Below are 16774 nucleotides of genomic sequence, written 5' to 3'. Positions count from 1 at the left end.
GATTTTTAGAAGAGACTTCCCATTCTGAGAGCATAAAATACTGCTGGTGCACTTTTTTCAGGCCAAATATGCATGTGTGCAATTGAAAAATGTGGACAAATTGGGGAGAGTCCAGAGAAGAGCAACAAAAATGATTAAAGGTCTATAAAACATGACCTATAAGGGAAGATTGAAAAAAATTGGGTTTCTTTAGTCTGGAAAAGACTGTCAGGAATGGTCTAGATAATGCTTAGTCCTGCCTTGAGTGCAGGGGACTGAACTAGATGTCTGCTCAAGGTCTGTTCCAGTCCTATGATTCTATGATACCATTTAAATGGCTATCTGATTCAAATCAAGTATTATATGTCTAAATAACAATAATTGCATCTGTAAGTATTCACCCTCTTATTTATTTGTACCTACAAAATTATAAATGCAAAAAAGCATATGCTACTCATAAAATTCAGATGCAAAGTGTCTTTTCTTCCCTTTCTTGGATTGCATGTTTTCTGGGATCTTCTCAGTCTTCAGGGGTTGTGGATGCAAAATCATTCTCCAAGACTCCCCATGTTTCTTCTCTAATGAATTAGTCTAGCTTAGTTGATCTGGTGTAATTATTATACACAAAAGTATTGCTAGTTAATGAACAAGAGGACCGGGGGTGATTAAAGAATAGTTCTGAAAAAGATTATATTGTCACAGTATGTTTCTCTAATTTGAAATATATGGTCAATAATTCTCTGAAAGGTTGGCATATTCTAAAGAATCACAGAAATTGCTACATCGGAAGAAATGAAGGGTAGCTGGTCCAGTATCCTGTCTCTAACCAATACCACAAGTAAAAAATGAAGACATAGCCCCTCGATTCACTTTTTCTATGTTGTAGAACATAAGGGACATCTCTTTCTTGATCCCATTTAAGATGAATTTATGCCCTGAAGCATAATTTTATCAGATATGGCATTATATAGCTACCCATTTGCTTTTTGTGTGCTGCATGACTCCAAAATAAAGCAAGCCTAAGAAAAAGATGCTTGATCTTTTTATGAGCTACTGCTTGGTTTTGTAGTTACATTTGTGTGCTGATGACCTTTTCTTGGCCTGTTGTTTTGATCTGCTTGACTTTAAGTGACCTCATAGTTAGCAACTGGTAGTATTATAGAAATAAAATAAAGAAATTGGGGATCCTCATTTTTACTTGATGAATGCCAGTTGCTGCATTAGCTTTGTTATAATTAAGGATGATATATTATAGCCATGTAGAGCTTGTTTTAATCCCTTCCCCATATCCTTGGAGCCTTTGATTTGGACACAGAATTCTCACTAACTTCACTGTGAGTTCTGTGCTTGGAACAATGTCAAGATTTGGGTCCTTGAAGTGGATGACATGCTTGCTAACTCCTTGCTGGTTGTTTCAACAGACTGGAAGGAGATACAATCTGTTCCTGAAGCGACGTCTTGGGGTAAACCAGTGATGAATGATACTGCTAGTGGCTTGGATGGCTGTGGTTATAACATGCTTCACTGCGTCATGTCTTTTGTTAATTGGGAGCAAAGTTCATACTCAGATAACTACTTTGCAAGTTTTTAGAGAACTTTTTATGTACTTTGGGGTGTAAACTAGGGCAGAATTTGATCTATAGTTAACAATGACATACCTCCTTTGTACATGATTCCTTTTTCAGCACTAATAAACTGTAGAATTGAGCCCTAAAAAACAAACTCAGCCCTTTTGTAAGCACATGCAACTCTTACTAAAGTCTATGACACCTAAACCCTTTTAGGCCAGTGTTGAATTTAGCCCAAAGTGTCGGCCTGTGTAGATTGCTTTATTTTGGTAAGGCAGATTTTTTGGAGTGGGATAATCAGAAAGATCCTGTTTTAGAAAAGTTGTTGTTTCTAGACAAAACGTTGTGTTGGATTATCCAAGCCTAACAGTATTGACAAGAGCAGACATGCTGAGGTAGTGATCTTTATTAATTTGAAAGTATAATTTCAGTAGCTCAGTTACACTGATAGAGATTTATGCCATTCTAGCATGCTGCAAATGAAAATGTGAAATTAACTATTAGATTTTTTTTTAAGTACAATTTCCCTGCTCTCCTGGTCCATTGGTATAGGAGATTTTTTTTAAAAGGACGCAAGTAATAAATTATGTAACCTGTTTAATGTAACCCATATATTCTTTGTGTTCTAATTATATATGTGATCATCTAAGTATTGTTGCTTAGCAATGTTTCTGGACAACCGCTGCTTTAATGAGCCTTGTTTTGAAATGGAAAGTGCATGTACTTTCTTTACTTTCAGAGTTGCTGTAGTGCAACCTGCTTTCAGGTTTTTAAACTGTGCTCTTGTTTGCCTTTGTTTAAAGGGGCATGCTAATATTTTACAGTGGACATCATACTCTCAGACACTAAATCATTTACCGTGATCATTTTTTCAGAAAAGTGTTAAACTGAAAAGAGGCATTTCAGAAGATTGTGAGTGACCTTTAACCATAGCAGTATTGCCAAGCATTGCTATGCTAATGTATATCATTGTATATTGTAGTGTATGTAACATTTGTGACACATAAGGTCTGTGGATGGGCCATGCATATGTGCAGCCAGTTTTGAGATCACTTCATAACTTCATATGTGGAGCTATTGTTCAAATTTCTCCTGAGTACAGATCTTTTCAGGTCTGAAAAGACTGAAGAACTGAACCAAACTGAGGAAACAACCCTCTCCTCTGCCTGGTTTCAGAGCAATAGCAAGATTTGATTTTTAATTATGTTCCTTATGTTCTCCACAGATTAACAAGAGACACCAAAGCAAAGATTCTATTTTCTTCAGGGATGGTGTCCGACGAATTGACTTTGTACTTTCTTATGGGGATGATCCAAATAAAGAAGAGGAAAAGAAGGTGGTAAGTTTCTTTTATGATATCTTCTGAATGATGACCTAACGTAGACCTGAACCTCCTTACTAAACCCTTGGAATCATTTGCATGAATTGGACTATGTAAAATCTCATAGCTTGGAAAGAAGGTTCATGCAATGTACTGAAGTTTTTGGTGTGGAATTTTGTTGTGAATTAGGACTGAGCCTGCAAACTTGTGATCACTCTCAGATCCTGAATATGCTCAGCACCTTGCACGATTGGGTCCTAAAGCCTAACTAATGATTTAATGATATTGCCCTATAATTAGTATACTGATGGTGAAAAGTTTCTAAGTAGTTATAATGAAGCCTTTCTTTTTTCAAGAAGCATGATCTGTGATCAGACTGATGGATGGGAGCAACTGAAATACTTTTATACAGAAGAACTGCAGCCTGATTCTTCTCTCATTGATGACAATAGAATTTTGACTTCTGTTAGAGTAGGACTAGACCTGCAGATGCTGCACTGAACTAGCTTGAGTGTTCTTTTAATACCGATAATGGGACAGCAGTCAGTGTCAAAACATCAGAAGCTGAGTTAAAACTAAAAAATTACTTTGCAAACTCAAACTCTAGGTTCCTGGAGATTGAATTATAAATCTCAGATTTCTTTGAAATTGCTATCTTCAGCTACCTTCAGAGCTCCAGATACTCTTCCTCATTATAAGGCTCCTCTTTAAACACTTTATCTGAAATAATAATATCTAGCTTCTTGCACTTGGTGCTAAATCTTATCTGTCTGCCCAGAGTTTATTACAGGGGATGCCTCTCTTCTCATGTTTTACCCTGGCAGTTGTGATCTATTGATGCTTGACCTTCCTGTAGAAGGCCCTTGAATTTGGAACTAACTCTGCTCATTGGTTTATTGATCTTTGGAGCATGCTGCAAAACCAATCTATTTCACAGGCTTATATAGTTTGAATGGGGTGAGTGGGGCTCTGGCGAAGGGGTATAGTTTTGTTGATTGAGAAGGATAGTGAATGTGGCCATTAGTTCAATCGAAAGTCTCGTGTATGCTTTTAAATGGTATTGTACATGAGCCCAGAGACATGGATTAGTACATTCAGTAAATCTTAAAGAAATGTAATAAATAATTACATAAATAAATGTAGGCATCTTTTCCCTTGGGAAACCAGATTAAATTGCTGCATTTTAATAAATGTTTGCTGCTAGTCCTAGTAGCTTTTTGTCTGGATTTCCTCATTTGGAAGCCTAGTGTAAAAATCATCTTATCTTATAAGAGTTTATTGAAATGAAGATGGCTGTGTCCTTGGAATTTGGAACTTAAAGGAGCAAGAAGTTCTGTTAAAACTTTTAGTTTAGGAGTGGAAATAATCCACCCTGAACCTATGAGGTAATTTTTTTCCCCTCTGCTTGTAACAACACTGAAAATGCTTGGCTCCTGAGGGTCATAGTGCACAGAGACTAAAGCTGACTTAGTCTTTTGGTAGTCACTGGAAGGGGAAGGAATCTTGATTCAGATTTTCCACTATTTAAGAGTCAATTTCTAATGCTTTAAAGGGAAAAAATCCAATTTTGGAAAAATTAGTGGCTTAGCCAAGTACTTTTATGTAAGCAGGTGTGAGATATTGGGGACACCATTTATTCCTGGCACTATCATTTTTATAAATACCTTAGTAAATGCATTGATAGTGTGCTAGCTTGTTAAAAACATTGATGTTTACTCTTTACAAATAGAATAATGTTTTAGTGCACTGGTTAATAGGAACCATCATTTTATGATGAATGACATGCCTGGGGAGAGACAAAATAAGGCAGGCACCATGAAAAAAGTAACACTTGATGATAGAGTCCAGGTTTGATACTGTTGTCCCTACTACTGTGAGTAAAAGCTGCATGACTGGGTCCTGCCTTTCCACAGCTGTTGGACACAATCTTTTTGTAACAGTTAAAGTGTCTAAAGTGTAATTTTAGGGTTTCACCTATGGGCATTCCTGTATTAAATTAATGTGGTCTATTTACTGGTGTGGTTCATTGATGACTCATATTCCCCCACATCCTCCTGAGGTTTGTGTGATGGATGAGGTCTGTGTGAGGCTGTTAGTGGAAGAGCTTTTATTCCTAATTACTTACTTTATACTCCAAGTACAACAGTCTCAGCACCTGCCCCTTCTAAGCTCTCTGCCTGGCATTTTGCCTCATTGCCAAAGTACTTGTAATTTATTTCCTTTTATTTTTATTATTAAAGCATTTTCATTCCTTTAAAAGCAAGTTTAAAGTGTCCATGAAGATGGAATCTTGCATACAAGAGGTCATTGAGTGCGAGCGTGCTGGGTGTTGCTGCAAAGTCCCAGTTGGAACTCAACACTCAAGTTCCCAGCAAGGCAAAACAGCAAAGGTGGCGACTGTGGGCCACATTTCAGGAAAGAATTAATAAGTGACTTTTCTGTTTGTTTGGTTGGTTGGTTTTTTTTGACCTACTTTGATATTTTGGGCCAGACTCAGGCTGTTTACATTGTAAGCTCTGGTTTAGCCAACCTCAGGCATTTAAAAAAGAAGTCACACAATTGGCATAAAAATGCTAATATTTTTAAATATAGTAAGCTTGGGGTTATTTTGGCTTTTTTAATATGTCTTCACTTTCTTGAGCCATTAGAGATTGCATTTGAAATAAGAAATAGGTCTTAACAATATTTTTAGGCATGCTGTACATTTATGGTGCCAAAAATGTTATGTAAGTAACACTAGTATTTTTTCTAAGAAAGGAACAGCAAGGCTGGGCTCTTTAATACATTATTAGCTAAATTTATACTTTCCTATTAAGGAAATAATGCCTTGTTTAAGAGTTTGTGCTCCCTGCACTCTTATGCAAATGTTAATCCTCCTTTTAAACAAAAGAGTCCTGTGTTCTAGTTGTAGGAGGCAGAAAAGCTGGAGAGATCAGTCCCTGACTTCCAAAACCCTGGAATTTTATAATCTCAATAAACTAAAAAAAAAAATCAAGAAAATAATCAAAAGAGAATGCCCTTTCTTCTGATATCAGCACATCTGTTCTGCACTTCCCTGATTTTACAATCTCGCCTCCTTAGCAGTCCCAACCCAGCCAAAGTGTCTGGAGAGAGTAGAGTTTTTATTACAACAACAATCCTGTAAGACCATGCTTCTTTAAAAGCACTCTATTCTATTCTCATATTGATCCTTTGGCTTCTGCATATACAGCAGTATGAATCCCCAGCCAGGATTATCAAGAGGCTCCCTCTTCTACCATATAGCAAAAGGAATAAAAAGATGGAAGAGGAGGCCAGTCAATAGAGAAAAGAAAGAAACAGATATACATACATGATGAATGGTTCAGCACTTCTGCTATAAACACAAACCCCTATGCGTTGGGCAGCAATAGTCAACCTCTGGAAACAAGAAAGAGGAGAGGGAGGCTTAAATTACCAAGATCACAAGTGGAAAAAGATTAAATAAAACCCCAAGGTAATAGTTAATTCAAAAGCACAATTGAAAGACTGCACACAATGTGTTCTCTCTAAGAATATGTCTACACTGCAGTTGGGACCCTGCTTTCCAATGTAGGTAGACAGATGTGCTAGCTCAGCTCAAACAAACATGCTAAAAATAGCAGTGTAGCTGGGGTAATATGGGCAGCAGCTAGACCATGAGTGGGCAAACTACAGCCTGGGGGCCACATCCAGCCCTTCAGACGTTTTAATCCGGCCCTCAAGCTCCTCCTGGGGAGCTGGACCGGGGCTTGCCCCGCTCCATGCATGCTGTGTCTCCGCAACGGATCCTGGAAGCAGCAACATGTCCCCCATCTGGCTCCTATGTGTAGGGGTAGCCAGGGGGCTCCACACACTGCCCCCGCCCCAAGTGTGGGCCCCACAGCTCCTATTGGCCAGGAACTGCAGGGGTGGTGTCTGCGGAAGGGGCAGCGCGCAGAGCCACCTGGCCGCGCCTCTGTGTAGGAGCCAGAGCAGGGACATGCCACTGCTTCTGGGAGCTGCTTGAGGTAAGTGCCGCCCAGAGCCTACATCTCTGACCCCATCCTGTGCCCAACCCCCTGCCCTAGCCCTGAGCCCCCTCCTCTCCTCTGAGCCCCTCGGTCCCAGCCCCACTCCAGAGCCTTCACCTCCCAGCTGGAGCCCTCATCACCACCCCCTGCACCCCAACCTCCTGCCCCAGTTTGGAGCCCCCTCCCACACCCTGAACTCCTCATTTCTGCCCCCCCAGAGCACTCACCCCCCTGCACCCCAACCCCCAATTTTGTGAGCATTCATGGTCCACCATACAATTTCCATACCAGATGTGGCCCTTGGGCCAAAAGTTTGCCCACTCCTGTTCTAGCCTTACACTGGGAAGGCTACGGTAGCATGCTGCTTCATAAATGTACAACTCAATCAATAGAGCAATGGAAGAATCTTAAGTAGTTTGTCCAAGAAAATACAGTGAAACAAATGCATTCCGTAGTGAAAGTCATTGATCAGCGGCATCTCTTATCCGTGTCCTGACTGAAGATACCACTTTGAAGAGTAATAACAAATACTAACTAATGTTCAAATGTCTGTGTGAGGTAGGTATTATAGCTACCACCCCCTTTGATTAGCTGGGGAAACTCAGGCACAAAGAGTTTAGGGGTATGTCTGCATTGCAGCAGTGAATCTCAGAGTGTGGATAAACTGATTTGGGCTTGCAAGGCTCACGCTCCAAGGCTAAAAATAACAGTATAGATTTTCCCACTGGGGGTGGACCCTGGGCTCTGAGACCTCCCCCCTTTTGCTAGGTCTTAGCTATTCCTTTTGATAATTAGAATTTTTACTTCACACTATTTTAGGTCTCCTCCCACAACCCCCCACCCCACCCAATTATGAATTAAAGCACAGATATGCACTATAGGTGTGTAAACTCACTCAAAGCCAAAATTTTCACTGTAAAAGTTGCCTCGGTACCTAAGTTTTGTCTCTGGGCACGTGCACTGCTGCCTCACACCAATGTCCTACCTAATCCCCAGAGCAATCCACAAACCAGGGAAAACTAGGAAGAGAAGCATCTTTCTCACTTGTGGCACCTGATCCAATGGGTGTACTCAGATACTCACAGGGCCCCACGCCTCTGACTCATGTTGAGCGGAGTAGCCTGGCCCCTTTGGAACAGACCTCTCCAGATGCCGTCCATGCCTGAAGCCCTCCAGGTGGCCCGGGATGTTCTGTTCATGCCGGTGCCCGGAGCGGTGCTAATGTTGGCCCCGCGCTCCAGAGGCAAGCCACTGCTGGGATCTCTGCAGTCACCTCCGGCCCGGTACCAGTCTCAGTTGAAGGAACGTTCCCGATGCCGGACCTCTCGGGGCAGAGTCCATGTGGATTGCGCTTGACGCCGACCAGACTGTCTGTTTGGGTTCCGGCCGGCTGGGACTTGCGGCACCGCTCATCCTCAAGGAGCAAATATCGACGGGACCTCAGTGGGCATTGCCATTGGTCCTCGTCTCATAGAGGTTACTGCAGTCATCATGGCATGGTCGTCGACACCATTCCCGCTTGGACTCCTGCTCTAAGTCTCTGCCAAGACGTCACAGCCCTGGGTGTCAATTGCTAGCGTCTCACCATCGCAGGTCCGCCCATCAAGGCCATTCACGGAGCAGCTGTTACTGTTGGTACCGGTCCTCCACGTCGAGATCGCTGTCCTGTGCCCGTCGTAGATCCCGGCACTGTTGCTTCTCCTGGTCCAGAAACAGCAGCAGATCTTATGCCAGCCTGGTCTCCATTCGTAGCCGTCCTTCGATGGGCCAGGCCACCCAACCCAAACAACTAGCCCCACCGGTACCTCAGCAGGTGCAGTGGCATTGAGCATTGTGGCCAGCCCAATGGTACCAGTGGGCACTGTGGCCTCCGGCTTAGCCACCGGTGGGAGCTCGCTCGGTGGATGGAGCTTCGGAAGCACTGTTGGCCTGCCTCTCCAGATCCCTGAGAAAGGAGTTGGTGGGACGTATGTCCTTGGCACCGTGCCTGGAGTCCGACCAGGTGGTGGACCTTCTGTGCCAGCTGACACCCAAAGCATCGCATTGGCCTCTTCGCCCCTCCCGGGGAGGCGTTTGTGACCCTGCCCCCCTCCACCCGAAAAGGGACTTCAGGGCCCATCAAGAACTCTTAAAGAGAGAGGCAGAGGAGATGGAGGAGCCCTCAAACTCCCTGTTTAACATGTTGTCCCCATCGGCACTGGGTAGAGTTGTCTTGCCTCTCCATGAAGGGGTGGCTAAGATTTCAAATGCCCTGTGGCAAACGCCGGCATCGTTGGCCCCCATCTCTAAAAAGGTGGAACACAAGTACTTTGTACCCACTCAGGGGTATGAGTACTTGTATACTCACCCGGTGCCCAACTCCCTGGTGGTCGAGTCTGTCAACCACAGGGAATGGCAGGGTCAGCCAGCCCCGAGCCCAAAGAACTCTCGGAGACTGGACTCTTTGGGAAGGAAAATTTATTCATCTTCGAGCTTCCAGTTACGAATGGTAAACCATCAGGCTCTCCTAGGCTGGTATGAATTCAAACCTGAAATATGCCCAACATCAGTCTGAGTTTGTATGACATCCCTCCGTGTCTATTCCACAATAGAAGATAGGGAACTCCTCAGGTGGACCTATTTGTGACTTGGCAGAACCAATGATGCCCCGGGTTCTGCTCTGGGGGGGCGTGGAGCAGAGCACTACCTCCGATGCCTTTCTCCTGTCAGGCCGGCTTTTCTACGCCTTTCCCCCATTCCCTCTAATCAGCAAGGTCCTGGAGAAGATAAAGGCAGACAAGGTCCGGGTCCTCATGATTGCTCTGGCGTGGCCCAGGCAGCATTGGTACGGGACCCTCACAGGCCTGGTGGTTGCTCCACCGTGGCCGTTGCTGCTCCATCCGGACCTGCTCTCTCAGGACCAGGGCTGCTCCTCCACCCCAACCTGACAGCTCTTCACCTCATGGCATGGCTGCTCACTGGTTAGGTGGAGAGAAAAGGACGTGCTCAGAGCAGGTTCTGCACGTCCTCCTCAAAAGTAGACAGCTCTCCACTCACCACGCTTATTTGCTAAATGGTCCCGGTTTTCTAGGTGGGCAGCGGACCGGGGTGTCTCTCCGGTGATCACCCCAATCCAGCTTATCTTTGATTACCTCCTCCACCTGAGGGCCCAGGGCCTAGCACCTTTGTCAGTCAAGGCGCACCTGGCAGCCGTATCGGCCTTCCATCCACCAGTGCAGGGGCTCACGGTATTTTCCCATGCTATGACTGGCCGGTTCTTTAAGGGTTTGGACCGAATTTTTCCATATTCCAGACCTCTGGTCCCACAGTGGGACCTAAACCTGGTGTTGCTCGTCTCACGGGGCCCCTGTTTGAACCACTAGCCACGTGCTCCTAGTGTCACCTCTAGTGGAAGGTGGCCTTTCTGGTTGCAATCTCATCGACCAGGCGAGTCTTGGAACTCCAAGCCGCCATACATGGTCTTTCATAAGGACAAGGTGCAGCCCCGCCCACACCCTGCGTTCCTCCCAAAGGTGGTCTCTGCCTACCACATGGTTCAGGACACTGGGTCCTCTGCCCCAAGCCTCACGCATCCAGTGAGGAGCACCATCTCCACATGCTCGATGTGCGGCGGGCTCTGGCTTTCTACCTCGAGCGGACCAAGCCATTCAGAAAGTCCTCACAACTGTTTGTCGCCTCGGCTGAGCGCGTGAGGGACCAGCTGATATCCACTCAGCAGCTTTCCAATTGGATCACTTCATGCATCCGTTCCTGTTATGAGCTGGCGGGTGTCCCCCCACAACCCATTGTGAGGGCACACTCGACTTGGGCGCAGGCCTCATCGGCTGCCTTCATGGCCCACGTCCCCATCCAGGACATTTGTAGGGCTGCCATGAGGTCTTCGGTTCACATGTTCACCTCACACTATGCGATCGTCCCCCAAACCAGGGATGACACTGGGTTCAACAGGGCTGTCCTCCGTCCTGGGAACTTTTGAACTCCTACCCACCTCCAACAGATATAGCTTGGAATCACCTATTGTGGAATACACGAGCAATCACTCGAAGAAGAAAAGACAGTTACCTTTTCCATAACTGGTGTTCTTCGAAATGTGTTGCTCATGTCTATTCCACATCCCACCCTCCTTCCCCGCTGTCGGAGTTGTCTGGCAAGAAGGAACTGAGGGTCGGGGGGAGCGCACAGCTCCCTTTATACCATGCCAGACAGGTGCCACTCCCGGGCACCTATGGGTACTGCTAAGAGGAAAACTTGCGCCACTGGTGCATGTGGTGAGCACGTACAGCTATTGTGGAATAGACATGAGCAACACATCTCGAAGAACACCAGTTATGGAAAAGGTAACTGTCTTTTCCCAAAGGTAACTCTTTCCCAAAGTAGACATCATTCAGATGTTTCCTTTTTTGTGCCAAAAATCAGTTTGTTTTGAAAATTTGGCCCTAGAAGCACAAACATAATTCAGCATGGAGATAGGGTGAAATTCACCCCTATATTTAGGGCTAGCACAAGGCCTATGTGTACAACTAATGTCCCACTTAAGCCCTATGACGGATAGGTGCTAGGCTGCTTTCTGCTCAGAATTTTATCCACAGAGAACAAATCACCATCTGTGGTTTCGTATGAATGAAGTACACACTCAGGCACTGGATTTTGTTTGAAAGGTTATAGAAATCCAGTTCAGTTTGTTGTTGTACGATAATCTCTGGGCAGAGATGTTCAGTGGTCTTACTGCAATACAGTGACTTGGCAAAATTGTACAGGCTAAGAATAGAAACATTCTTAGGAAAGGAATAAAATCTGTGACAGCAGGTTTCTAATGCTCATTCTTGCTTCAGGGAAACAGTTTGTTTTGCATAAATAAGAGTGGGATTAACTTCTTCATGGCATTTCAACATTGCTATTCAGACAGAGGCACTTTAGATGATAAAGGATATGTGCATCTTTTGTCTTAGCTTCATGTAGAACAAATCCAGATACTACAGACTTAGTGTTTTGCTGATCTCTTGCTCACACTAGGGAATCTGCCAAATGAAGTCTTGAGAAAAATATGCTGTTAAGAAAATGGTCATACTTTTGAGGCCAAGCCCTTAAAATGGAATCAGTTTGTTCACAAAAACAACAAAGAGTCTGGTGGCACCTTAAGACTAACCGATTTATTTGAGCATAAGCTTTCATGCTACCCCCTGATACTTGTCACCATGCAAAGCATTAAATTTAGCCATATGGAGTAGAAGTCCATCAACCTCAACCAAAAACTTGCACGGATACAGACAGACATCATCTTCCAGCTACCCCTGATACTTGTCAGTTTGTTCATTTCAGAGTTAACAGGGTGTTGTCTTGAGATAAATCCTCAAAGTTACCCTTTGAAACAGATTTGTAAATGTTACATCCATAAAAGGCTTTCTTATGAATAGAGCTTTCCTTATCGCTCATGGACCTGAATAGCAAAGTTTGGATATGTATGCGATTCAAACCCTCCCAAAGTCTGGATCTGTTTGTATCTGGGGTTTTGACTCAGGCCTAGTTTTTTCCCCATTTGATCTCCCTTGCCTGTTGATTCCTATTATCTTTACTATTGATTCTCTAATGGCTGTTGTGGAATGCTGCGGTCTATGTAAACAGTGCTTTTTAGTCTCTGGATTCAGTCCAATTCTGAGAAGTGTTCGCGTCAGCTGTCTTGGAAGTTAGACATTTATTTCTAATACTGCTTTGTCTAGGTGATTTTTCAGCAGGCAGCCATCTGGTTAGCTGTTTTAATTTTTCAAACCAAGCTGTCTGATGACGCAGGGAGATGCTGAGTATCCCTACATGCACTGAAGGCAAAACTAGATAAAGCCCTACGATATTGAAATTTGGAGGGCAGTTTTAGTAAATTTTAATCAAATATTCAGTCAGGCTGGATATATTTAATAAATCTATTAGTGATTTATATTCATCACAGCCTTACTGTATTCATTACAGGTTTCCAATGATCTAGCACGTGAAAAGAAAGATTTAAAAATAATTGGTATTTTAGGGGAAATCCATAAAGTTACTGATTGATTGCATTACCTTTTTCACCTTAATGCAAATGAGTTTATTAATGGGATTTCAGTGTATTTATTTTAAGTGCAAAACAGAAACCCATTATCTTATACATAGCTATATATAACTTTTATTCACAGGAGAATGGAAAAATTTAAATGCAAAACATTCAAATGAAAATAATCTGTGCAGTAAACCGTTTTTCTATGTATTGTACTTGACTATTAAATAAGCCACGTGACTGAATCCTAGCCATAAAGCTTTTGGTTAACAGAAGTCTAAATTATGTTGGGGGGTTCAGCAATTTACTTTATATTTCTATTCAATACCTCTGACAGACAGTGTTTATTTTTCTGACTGATCTCACTGCTGTTTTATTTTTATACACACATATTTACTGATTTTATTGATCAAAAAGAGCAATGTTTGTTTTTTTAAAAATTCTGACTAAACCTATTTATTTGGGCCTAGAGCAGTGGTTTTCAACCTTTTTTCATTTGTGGACCCCTAAAAAATGTCAAATGCAGAGGAGGACCCCTTTGGAAATCTTACACATGGTCTGTGGACCCCCAGGGGTCTGCATGCCACAAGTTGAAAACTGTGGACTAGAGCGTGCTCTTTACCACCCCATGGGGAGCACCCCAAACTTTGTGCCTCTGGGAGCTCTCATATGGGGAATAATTTATCACACCATTTTATGGGATGCAGAATCTCCCTGTCTCCAAGGGCTAGCCTGAAGGGACAGAACTATAGTTTTACCCACTGCCTGCCCAGTTTTTGCCCATTTGCTCTAGGGAAGAGCCATTGATATGAAACTCCTGCGTACCCCTAAACACTGTGAGCTATGTTCTGGGTAGCCTTAATATCGGTTGTGCAAAGGGAGATCCTTACTCTGTCCTATTCCACAGTGCATGACTATGGTACAGATAAACACAATCTGGCCTTCTCTGCATTATTACTTGGAGATTACTATTAAACGTAACATTTTATTGCCTTTTTAAAGTAGAAAAAGTAAATACATTTCCAAAATGTAGGTCTTGGACCTGCATTCCTTTCACACTCCAAATTCAAATTGCCTCAGTGGGAGTTTCAGGAGCACAATATATAGGGGACTGACCTTTTGTATTTATGGGTCTGATCCTGCCAAGTGCTGAGCACATTCAGCAAAGTACTGAACACTCTGTTGGGAACTGAAGATGCTCAACACTTCATAACATCTAGCCCCTAAATTCCTAACTGAGTGCCAAATCTACATCAACTTATGCCCTGTGCACTTCAGTTAAATTAATGGGGTTGCATGAGGCTTAGATTAACACAGAATTTGGTCACATATTTCATTATTTTTTTGATATAAGAATGTTTGTAATTTTTCTTAAAATTGCACAGATGGACTTAAGTCGAGACAGGAGTGGATGTTCTGTCACACACCAAACTTTTTCAGCATAACAATCTGTTGCTCAAGAGTAGCTTTTTAAAATTTATCTTAAGGGATAATGTGCTGTAAAGTTTAAAAATTAATTTTACTCTATTACCCTTTTTTATTTACTGATTATTGTTACTAGCAAACAGCATTGTTATCAAGAGATGGATTTATCTTTATAATATGTGTTTATCTTTCTTAGATAACTGATATTACTTATGTATGATATGAAACCTGCATTAGTCCCCCTGTTCCCGTTGGACTTCGGGTCTAATTTAGGTAATCTTATCAAATATGTTTTCAGATCTAAGTCTGCTTTAGGCAGTATATTCATACTGGATCACTTCAGTGTGTATAGGGAATGCACGATGGTGTGGTTTGAAATGAAAGTCATATTAGCATAGATGCAGGATGGGTACACCTTGGTCACGAGAAGCAAAGCTGGCAGTGAGTTTTGTAGATCACTCCATGAATGCTGATTTTAGTTTATCCCACCCTCACACTGTCATATATTCTGCATATGCTGCAGAAAATATCTGTTAGAAACACTTAAGAGAGTTTTTAAATTATTTTTTCACCTCTGCCTGTCAATCCTGGGAATGTCATAGTGGTGGTGTAAAGCTAGTGTAACTGTATAAATTAGTTTTACTATTCCTCTGTGGTTCTGGGATGACACAAAGAGTCTATAGTAGAGGCAATAATATGGGCCCCCATTTATAGTCCTGTGGCATTATGAGATAATGAATTTTTAAACTGTGACATTTTTATGTCTAGAAAAAATATTGCCCATCCTAAGCCTGGGACAGGGGACATTTTGGGGAAATTCCATACTTGGCAGGAGAAGAAAAATTTTCCCTGGCAAGTTGACATTTTTTTTTAAAAATAAAAAAATTTAAGATGGTTTATTTGAAACTTTGGAGGAGTACAAAATGCCCGAATTAGTTTCAGAGAAGAGGAATTAGTGGACAGAGGACTGGTGAGGTGATCAATGGAGCATAATAATTTCATTTATCCTATGGTACTACAGTTTATTTCATGGGGTATTTTATATAAAATATATGCACATGTCACTTAGGGCTAGACTCTCCGGTCCTCTGTATACCTGAACCTCCTGAGCAGCACAAAGGATGAAGAGACTGTCCGTAACTTTCCCACTGATGATTTTGCCAAGATGTTTGAGTCCCCAGTGGGCATAGAACCAGCAGAATTGGCTCCTAATTCTCCTCTTCACACAGGTTCTAATGCAGGGGCTAGGGAGAATGAGGAGTTGTTGCTGGCTGGTCCTGGAAAAAATTTTGAAGGAGAAATTAGTTAAGGACATTGAAGTCAATGGTAAATGGGACAAAATACAACATGGTTTTACAAAAGGTAGATCGTGCCAAACCAACCTAATCTCCTTTTTTGAAAAAGTAACAGATTTTTTAAATAAAGGAAATGCAGTGGATCTAATTTACCTAGATTTCAGTAAGGCATTTGATACCGTGCCACATGGGGAATTATTAGTTAAATTGGAGAAGATGGGGATCAATATGAACATCAAAAGGTGGATAAGGAATTGATTAAAGGGGAGACTGCAACGGGTCCTACTGAAAGGCGAACTGTCAGGTTGGAGGGAGGTTACCAGTGGAGTTCCTCAGGGATCGGTTTTGGGACCAATCTTATTTAATCTTTTTATTACTGACTTTGGCACAAAAAGTGGGAGTGTGCTAATAAAGTTTGCAGATGATACAAAGCTGGGAGGTATTGCCAATTCGGAGAAGGATCGGAATATTATACAGGAGGATCTGGATGACCTTGTAAACTGGAGTAATAGTAATAGGATGAAATTTAATAGTGAGAAGTGTAAGGTTATGCATTTAGGGATTAATAACAAGAATTTTAGTTATAAGTTGTGGACGCATCAATTAGAAGTAACAGAAGAGGAGAAGGACCTTGGAGTATTGGTTGATCATAGGATGACTATGAGCCGCCAATGTGATATGGCTGTGAAAAAAGCTAATGCGGTTTTGGGATGCATCAGGAGAGGTATTTCCAGTAGGGATAAGGAGGTTTTAGTACCATTATACAAGGCACTGGTGAGACCTCACCTAGAATACTGTGTACAGTTCTGGTCTCCCATGTTTAAAAAGGATGAATTCAAACTGGAGCAGGTACAGAGAAGGGCTACTAGGATGATCCGAGGAATGGAAAACTTGTCTTATGAAAGGAGACTTAAGGAGCATGGCTTGTTTAGCCTAACTAAAAGAAGGTTGAGGGGAGATATGATTGCTCTCTATAAATATATCAGAGGGATAAATACAGGAGAGGGAGAGGAATTATTTCAGCTCAGCACCAATGTGGACACAAGAACAAATGGGTATAAACTGGCCACCAGGAAGTTTAGACTTGAAATTAGATGAAGGTTTCTAACCATGAGAGGAGTGAAGTTTTGGAATAGCCTTCCAAGGGAAGC

General features: G+C 42.5%; 1 protein-coding gene across 7 annotated transcripts in view; it reads left to right on the top strand.

The window, feature by feature from the left end:
* The window catches only part of ANO5 (anoctamin 5), a 95939-nt gene that overhangs the window by 39500 nt on the left and 39665 nt on the right, over window positions 1-16774 (top strand). For all 7 annotated transcript variants that reach the window (XM_043516679.1, XM_038406709.2, XM_038406708.2 and 4 more), the window contains one exon: window positions 2773-2886. In XM_043516679.1, coding sequence (XP_043372614.1) covers window positions 2773-2886 — 114 coding nt within the window. The remainder of the gene's footprint in view (window positions 1-2772; window positions 2887-16774) is intronic.

The sequence above is a fragment of the Dermochelys coriacea genome, chromosome 6, assembly GCF_009764565.3.
Source record: "Dermochelys coriacea isolate rDerCor1 chromosome 6, rDerCor1.pri.v4, whole genome shotgun sequence".
In the NCBI taxonomy this organism is placed as follows: Eukaryota; Metazoa; Chordata; order Testudines; family Dermochelyidae; genus Dermochelys; species Dermochelys coriacea.
The sequence above is the reverse complement of the archived record's forward strand: the minus strand, read 5'-3'. Positions and strand labels throughout refer to the sequence as shown.